This window comes from Cavia porcellus, unplaced genomic scaffold (assembly GCF_034190915.1).
Source record: "Cavia porcellus strain 051 isolate PalLab524CR breed Dunkin Hartley unplaced genomic scaffold, mCavPor4.1 scaffold_6, whole genome shotgun sequence".
Taxonomy (NCBI): domain Eukaryota; kingdom Metazoa; phylum Chordata; class Mammalia; order Rodentia; family Caviidae; genus Cavia; species Cavia porcellus.
In genome coordinates, this window is record NW_026947489.1 from 93,987,184 (window position 1) to 93,995,378 (window position 8,195).

At 55.7% G+C, this 8,195-nt stretch overlaps 1 protein-coding gene across 1 annotated transcript; it reads left to right on the plus strand.

Moving 5' to 3' along the window:
• Positions 1 to 6,649: 6,649 nt before the first annotated feature.
• Positions 6,650 to 7,722, plus strand: Gast (gastrin). Its single transcript, XM_003467113.2, has 3 exons — positions 6,650 to 6,780; positions 7,274 to 7,468; positions 7,559 to 7,722. The coding sequence occupies exons 2-3, from the start codon at positions 7,279 to 7,281 to the stop codon at positions 7,657 to 7,659; spliced, it is 291 nt and encodes a 96-aa protein (XP_003467161.1). The 5' UTR covers positions 6,650 to 6,780; positions 7,274 to 7,278; the 3' UTR covers positions 7,660 to 7,722.
• Positions 7,723 to 8,195: the final 473 nt, after the last annotated feature.

An 8,195-nucleotide genomic window follows, 5' to 3' on the forward strand; every position in this document is an offset into this window, starting at 1 on the left:
CCTTCCCGCTCATGGCCTGTGCTTTCTGGTGCTTGGTCTCATTCGCATCTGTGGGAAGTAGGGGCAGGCAGTCATCTGGGCCACTGCTCATCGGAGCCTGGTGTCTGACCCAGCTGCTCTGTGAGCCGATGGCCAGAGTTACAAAGTCCCAGGAACCGGTGTCCTGAAGGCGTTGTGTGGGCTGGACCCTGGTGGGCAGGAGGTGGCAGGGCCAGGTAGGTCTGTCAGTCCCTCAGAGGCGTGGCTTGTAGCCCTAACCAAAGGCCAGGCCTGGTTTAAGGTCCACGAGCTCCAGGGGCAGGGCTGGAGCTGGAGCAACACTACTCTTAAAACCCATCATCCGTACCTGAGGGAAGGTGGCAAAATATTTTTCCACTGACAGTTCCTCAAGACTTGAAGGCTGAGGCAGAAGGATTAAAAGTGCCAATTTAGCCAAGGCTGAGTACTTCAGCTTGGCAAGAACCCCAGGGGATATAGCTCAGTGGCATAAGTGCCTGAGAAGTGTAAGGTCTTCAATGTGGTTCCTGCCTCAAAAAAGTCTAGAGGAGTGGCTCAGTGTGAAGACCTGAGTTCAGTTTCCTATCAGCAAGAAGGAAGTGTTCTGGGATTGAACTTGGAAAAACCCAAGTTTTTGGAGGGTTTGGGGTGAAGACAGAGAGAGGGTCTCCCCATGTAGTTCACACTTGGCTTGCACAAACTCTGGAACCCAGGCTGACCACAAACTTGCAGTGATCCTCCTGCTTCAGCTTCCCAAATGCTGGGATGACCGGTGTGTGCCACCATGCCTTGGGAAAGCCTGTGGTCCCTGCACTGGGATCTGGATTTTTTTTTTTTTTTTTTTTTTTTTTTCTTTTTCTTTTTTATCGGTACCAGGGATCAAACTCACGACTGCCTGCTTGCAAGGCAGGTGCTTATGCCGCTGAGCTAAATCCCCAGCCCCTTTTTTTTTTTTTTTTTTTTTTTTGAGCCGGGTCTTGCTATGCAGTTTAGGCTGGCCTTGAGCTCACTCTAGCCTGGGCTGGTCTCAAACTCAGAATGATCCTCCTGCCACAGCCTCCCGAATAGCGTGCTGGGATGAGCCACCAAGCCCAGCTAGCATCTGACCTAGGAGGGACCACTGGAGTTGCCAGGCGACCACACTGCCAGAGGAGGAGCTAGGGGGAGGGATGACAGAAGGGACCATGCTGCCTTAGGTTGGTGGGAGCCATCGGCAGGTCCTGTGCTGGGCTCCCACCCTCTGAGCAGCACAGAGAGTCGGGGCCCTCTTCCCCTGAAGCATGTGGGTTTTCAGGCTGTCGGTTCCTGGAACACCGAGGCAGGAATCCCCAGGGCAGGAGACAGCATGGACTCAGACCCGAGGTACCCATCCTTGGCCTGCTCCTCCCACAGACTGGACCACTCCAGTGTCTGAGACTTCTGAGCACCCTGGGCTGGGCACAGGACCCAGTGACTGCGGCACCCTCCACTGGGTGCCAGAAGGCTCGAGCTGAGTGGGCACCGTGTGAGGCCGAGGACAGAAGCCACCTTGCAAGTTGTGTGACAGAGCAGAGGAACAGGAGGCTAGGCTGTAACCCTGAAAGGGTAGCACCATCTAATGTCCGCACTTGGGAGGCTGAGGCAGGAGGACTGCTGCAAATTCAAGCTCAGCCTGAACTGCACGGTGAGACCCTGTCTCAAAAGATAGAGATATTAACATGCCAGACCCTGTGTGGGTGATGGTGAAGATGACCATCTTCCAGGTCCCGCACCCCCACACACGTGCGCCTTGTGTGACAGAGATGGACATCAGAAATTTTTTTTTTTTGTCTTTTTGAGACAGGGTCTCACTATGCAGTTCAGGCTGGCCTTAAGCTCACTTTGTAGCCCAGGCTGTAGCCCACTCTGTAGCCAAGAACTTGCAATGATCCTCCTTGCCTCAGCCTCCTGAGTGCTGGGATTACAGGTGTGAGCCTCCATGCCCGGCTAGATGGACATTTCTTCAAAAAGGTGTTAGGACAGAAACTAACCAGCCAAAACCGCAGGAATCTGCAAACACTACGGAAACCAGGGGCTGTCTGCTAGGAGATAATTCCGTAGCACTCACTCCTGGAGCCCAGTCTCCTGCTTACCTCCATGGTGCCCCCTTGTGGAATTGGTGTAGAAACAGTTTACCTGGCCATCAGAAGTGCTTTTTTATTTATTTTTTCTTCTTTTGGTTTTTTGAGACAGGGTCTCATGATATAGTTCAAGCTGGCCTTGAACTCAATGTGTAGCCCAAGGCTGACCTCGAACTCACAGCAATCTTCCTGCCTCAGCCTCCCACTCCTTAATTCCTTGACCTGCTGCAGCCTCTTGAGTTCCTGAGGCCTCAGGCAGGGGCCCCACACTTGTCTCTGTAACTGTTGGCTTCTCAGGGAAAGCATAGTGTTTCACAGCATGTAACCTGCCACTGTAGCGGTTGCTCTTCAAGCTCCTGGGTCCTGCTGGTTCAAGCAGGATCTCCAGGTTTGGAGCTGCTGAAGAGTGTCCAGGTCTGCCCGAGTTACCAAGGACCTTCCAAACTATCTAAGAACAAAAAGTGTCACCTCCAAACATCGACCCACAAGACACACAGCCATAGCGAATAAGTGCTTAATGCTACAAAATGGAACACTGAAAAGAAAAAAAAAAAAAAATGGAACACTGGAGCTGGGCCTGGTGGTGCACACCTGTAATCCCAGCCCTCGGGGAGGCTGAGGCAGGAGGACTGCAAGTTCCAGCCCAGTCTGGGCTACTCAAGGATTTAGCAAGACTGTCTCAAATTTTAAAATAAGGCTGAAGGTTTAACTCAGTGCAGAGGACCTGAGCTCCATGCCTGGTTAAAAAAAAAAAAGGAATCGTCAATAACCAGTCAGATGTGGTAGAGCTCATGTGTACCCAAAACTTGGGAGGCTGAGGCAGGAGGATTGCCACTAGTTTGAGGCCAGCCTGAGCTGCATAGTAAGACCCTGTCCCCTCAAAAAACTGCCTCCCCCCAAAAAAAGCCTGTAGCCTGAGGCCCCATTACCACCAGCATTTCCAGTCCAGTGCTTTTGCAAGCCCAAAGACTAATAGTCTCCCAGGCACCCTGCAGGCAGACCCTGTCTACAATGCCTGGGGCGATTAATGAGTTTTTGAAAGCCTTTAACAGATTGCTCCCTTCCTGTCCACCCCCAGCCCCTCGCCATTGCACAATTTAAATCCTCTTCAATTTCCTCCTCCTCTGTAGTTGATTTACAGCCCGTGGACACCGGGTTAGAAACAGGATGTGGTTGGAAAGTCAGTCAGGGAGCAGCAGAGCCCTGAGGTCACCGCTTGCATCAGGGCATTGATTCTCCTGCAGCCCATCGAGCAGGAGGGGGAGGACACTGGGGTGGAGACTGTGACCCAGCGGGGACCAGGGCCCCTGAAGCAGGACTAGGGTTCACAGGATGGCACCTGGGAGACCCAGGATCCAGCTTCACTTTATGGACCCTCATTTTATAAAGGGGACCCACTGCGGAGACCATGGGGTTCACGGTCACTGTCATCAGGGACAGTGGCCTGCACGGGTGCATGTGGGGCCCAGGAGTCCAGCGCCAGCCTGCACTACACGGAGAGACCCTGTCCCAAAACAACTCAGAGAAGACTGTAAATAAAATTTTCATGGAATGAATGCCAAGAGGTCCTGATGGACTTCTATTTAAAACAAGAAGTTTTGCTTTGTCTCACAAGAAGGTCTTGCTGTGTCATTCAGGCTGGCTTTGACGTCACTGTGTAGCCCAGGCTGGCCTCAAGCTCACAGAGATCCTCCTGCCTCAGCCTCCCAAGTGCTGGGGTTACAGACATATGCCATACACCCCACCTGGAGCCCATAATTCTAAGTGAAATAAATCAAAGATCCTGTGAGTTCTTTCATATGAGCAGCCCAAGGTATAAGTAACTTAAAGAGCAAAATAGTAGATAGAGGGTTAGGAGGGAGGTGAGGAAAGCCAAGGGGACCCCAATGCCATGTGTGTCCTCCCAGCTCCCCACAGTGCATGTGTTCATTATACACCGCAGAATAATAATTTAATAATAAAAAAAGTTTAAAGAAAAATGTACAAATCCAGAGGCAGTGACATACCCCTGTGATCCTAGCACTGGGGAGGCTGAGGCAGGAAGATCACCAAGTTGGGGTCCAGCGTGAGCAATTTAGCAACTTAGCAAGGCCCTGTCTCAAATCAAAAACAAAAAAAAGGAGCTGGAACAGAGCTCAGTGTGGAGGCCCTGGGTCCAAAAGCAAGCCCATCAGACCACTGTCTTAACCAGCCGAAGGAGCTCCTGGCTAGCATTTCATTACAGAAATGTTAAAGCACCAAAACACACAGGATTCCAACTTTAATGTGACACCCACCCGACTGCCTGACTCTGGCCTCTTAATTTACCTGATCGCACACCAACCCATCCATCGTTTTTGTTCTTTGTTGTTTTCCAAGACAGGCTCTCTCTAGGTAGCCCAGGCTGCCCTTGACCTTCAGACACTCCTGCCTCAGCATCCCACCACCACACCCAGCTGTGCCAGTTCATCCAAGGGCAAGGTCACTTTGAACTCTGAGTAAACTGAGGACACTGTGCCCATTTCTCCTTCAGGGAAACTGAGGCCCAGATGGCCCAACTCCAGACACTGTGGGGTCTGAGCTTGGGCTCCCAAAGCTTCTGCCCAGCTTTTCACCTGTGTGAGATGGGGCTCAGTTGCCACCAGCACCTCCAGGTGTCTCTGTTTGTCCCTGTCACACATCACCTGCTGGTCACTGTCATCCTCCATCAGGAGTCAATGAGATGGAGCCCAGCCACAGTGGTGTGGAGGGGCCCTGCCCCCCACAGTTTCCCCTTCCTGTGATGGGGACTCAGGTCCTCAAAGGATCAAAATGCCATGCGTCCCTGAACCACGCCAGAAAAACCCCTGCAGACCCCACAGGGCCAGCGGTGAAGGAACCTCCAGCCTCCCTCCTCCCCACCCTTCACCCCTCACCTGCCAGGCAGGCGCTTGCCTACTGAGCTAAATCCCAGCCCTCTATTTCTTATTTTGAGCCAAAGCAGTACTAAATTGCCTGGGTGCCTCCTGCCTCAGCCTACCAGAGTGACAGGCGTGTGCTACCTCATGTGGATAAACCCCTTTAATCCTCTCTGCCATGGAGCATCCTGTGCCCACAGGTGCTAGGATTGGGGTGCAGACTGCGCTCCCCTGTACACCCATGCCATGCCAGGGGGACAGAGCCTGGAGTTCATGGCCCAGCTCTCCTGGGCGCTATGTGACTCAGTTTCTCCCTCCAGGCTGGGGCACAGCAGCGCACATGTGTAAGGCCTCGATGGGCCAGGATTCAAACCCCAGCCCCCCAAGCTCTGACCCTCTGCCCCACAGCAGGCAAGGCCCAGGTGCCCAGGCCTCCACAGGCTCCTGTCTCACTGCAGTGACGCCCCCTGTGTGCTCTGCAGCAACCTGGGATCCCCTCAAAGCTGTTTAGGGTTTGTTTGTTTGTTTGTTTGTTTGGGGGTTTTTGAGGCAAGGTCTCACTATGTATGTAGCCCAGGCTGGCCTCTAATTTGCACCAACCCACCCGCCTCAGCCTCCCAATTGTAGGGATTACAGTCACCACCACACCCAGCTCCTGCCCCAAAGCCTCTAATCCTGTTAGTCACAGGGGCATCCCCAGCCCACACAGTGGGAGAGGAGCTGCTCCTCACTTCCCCGAGACCCCCAGGCCTCCCCTCTCAGAGTCTCCACCGCAGCATTCATCGCCACCCTGCCTGCACTGTCTCTGGAGACTTTCCTGTGTCCCATTGGCTGAGTCCCCATCCTGCCCGGGATTCAGCGGTACCCACTGGAGCAGCGGCCACCAGTTGCCATGGACACTGCAGCCTGCATTCCACATCACCCGTCCATCCTCCCCAGAGCTGGCCAAGCGTGGGTCCCAGGAATCTGTCCAAGGGCCAGGTCCAGCAAAAGCCCTGCAGGGGTGCTGAGGACACAGCTCCACGGTGGCCAGTGGCCGTCCATCCCGGGGAGAGGGATCTACACAGCCTGGGACTCCCCAAGTCCCCAGAGCAGTATGAGGGGGCCATTGATCCAATCGGCCAGCAGCAGTGCCTCCTTGCGATCCATTTCTTCTTTCCTTTATTTATCTACTTTTTTGGGGAGTGCTCTGAGATAGTTGGGCCTCACTGGGCCGCCCAGATGACCCTGAACTCACAGCATGCCGAGCTCTGGCCCTCTTCACTATGCTGTGGCCTACCTGAGGCCGAGCTGTGTGTCCACCATGCAAGGCTGTGGGTGCCATGCCCAGCCCCTGCCTCCCCTGGTCCCACTGTGTGTTCAAGAGGTCGCTTTGGGGAGCCCTGAGCCAAATCCAGCCCGGCAGAGAGGCCGGGAGGGGAGGCAGAGCCCAGGGCTCCCAGTGGCCCGGGGAGGAAGGGAAGGGGAGGGGAGGGGAGAGCCCTGGGGACAGAGTCGGGCATCAGCCCACGGCCCATTGCCCCTGATAACTGCACACATCCTGTTTACAGAGTTGGGGATCAATACAGCGCCCCACAGCCACATCTGCTGAACACCTGGGTCGCCAGGTTCCTGTCCTCCTCGCCCCTGCACCAGGGCCCCCCCCCAGTGCCCAGTGACAGGGAGAAGATGGTTCCACCTGTGCCCATGCCCCTTGCCGACATGGGAGAAGTCATGGGAGTGGCCTCCAGGGCTTTATAAGGCGCCCAGGCCTTGGGCACAGCAGAGCCACTGCCCCCGGGACCACGTGAGCCACTACCACTCTGCAGGTGAGAGACACTGGGGGGACAGGGTCCCAGCCTCTGCTCCTTGGGGCACCAGGGCCTGCCGGAGATAGCCACGAATTGAGCTGGAGCTGGGACCCTCCCGGCCCCGGGGATGACAAAGACCCAGCCCTAGCGTCATCCTGAACCCCATCTCCAGCACTTTCCTAGACCAGCATGGCCCAGAGGACCTACACTATCACAATGCTGCCCTAGGTCTAGCAATCATCCCCCATGGTGGCCATAAGCCACATGAGCACCTGAGATGGACCGGGGTCCAGGAGCTAGGCTGTTATAATGCACTGAGACAAGTCACTAAGCTGGCCAGGTTGGGCGGGAACTTGAGATACTCCTGCCTCAGCCTCCCAGAGTGCTAGGATGACAGATGTGCACCACTGCACCTGGCCAGCTGCTCTAAATCACAAAGCAGTGACTCTAATTGAGGGAGGACCTCCAGGTCCATGTAGGGACAGTCACCACAGAGTCCCTCTCCCCACAGACGCGATGCCCAGGCTGTATGTGTGCATGCTGGCCATGATGCTGGCCATGGCTGGCATCTCCAAGGCCTCCCGGAGGCTACGCTCCCAGCCGAAGGACACATCCATGGACCCGGCAGACAGCAGGGGCCAGCCAGGCCTGATGTCTGCCCACCGGAGACAGCTGGGGCCCCAGGTCCCTGCACACCTCAGGACAGGTAGGAGCTGCTGACCGCACCCGGTGCTGGCCCTGACCCTGCTCCCGATGCCGGGCACCCCCCACATCTCCCATTGTCTGTCACCCCCAGACCTGTCCAAGAAGCAGGGGCCATGGGCGGAGGAGGAGGCTGCCTACGGGTGGATGGATTTTGGCCGCCGCAGTGCGGAGGACTCAGACCAGCATCTGTAGCCTGATCTCCGGGCCAGCCCTGCTCTGTTCCAAGAAAAACCAACCCGAATAAACTCACTCCTGTGGTCACCGACTGTGTCAGTGCCTGGGACAGGACGGGGCGGGAGGGCTGAGTGCCCCGAGGAGAGGAGAGAGCCAATCCCTGTCAGTCCCCAGCAGGCACAGTGTCCCCCAGCTTTATTTCTGGCAGCACTAGGGACTGAACCCAGGGCCTTGGAGAGGGCCTCGCCCCAGCCCTTTTTAGTTTTCAGTCTGATCTGGGATCTTGCTAAACTGCCCCAGCTGGGCTCAAAGGTCCCACCCTTCCACCTCAGCCTCCCCACGTGCTTGGGTGACAAGTGTGTGCCCTGATGCCTGTTTGAGTCATAAAATCCAGCCAAAGCAGGAGGAGCCAGCCCTGCCTCCCTCTCTGGCCCCTGCCTCCTGGTCTTTTTTGGTCCCCTTTTGGACAACAACTTGTGCTGCCCGCTCCATCCCAGCTGCCCCAGAGGGCTCCTTATGTCCAGGGTCTTGGTCACCTCCTGCCCAGCTGGGCA

Bases quoted from the DNA above. Each gene is read 5' to 3' on its own strand.
- Gast (XM_003467113.2), top strand. From the start codon at position 7,279: ATGCCCAGGCTGTATGTGTGCATGCTGGCCATGATGCTGGCCATGGCT. The intron at 7,469-7,558 runs GTAGGAGCTGCT...TGTCACCCCCAG, and splicing joins CCCTGCACACCTCAGGACAG to ACCTGTCCAAGAAGCAGGGG.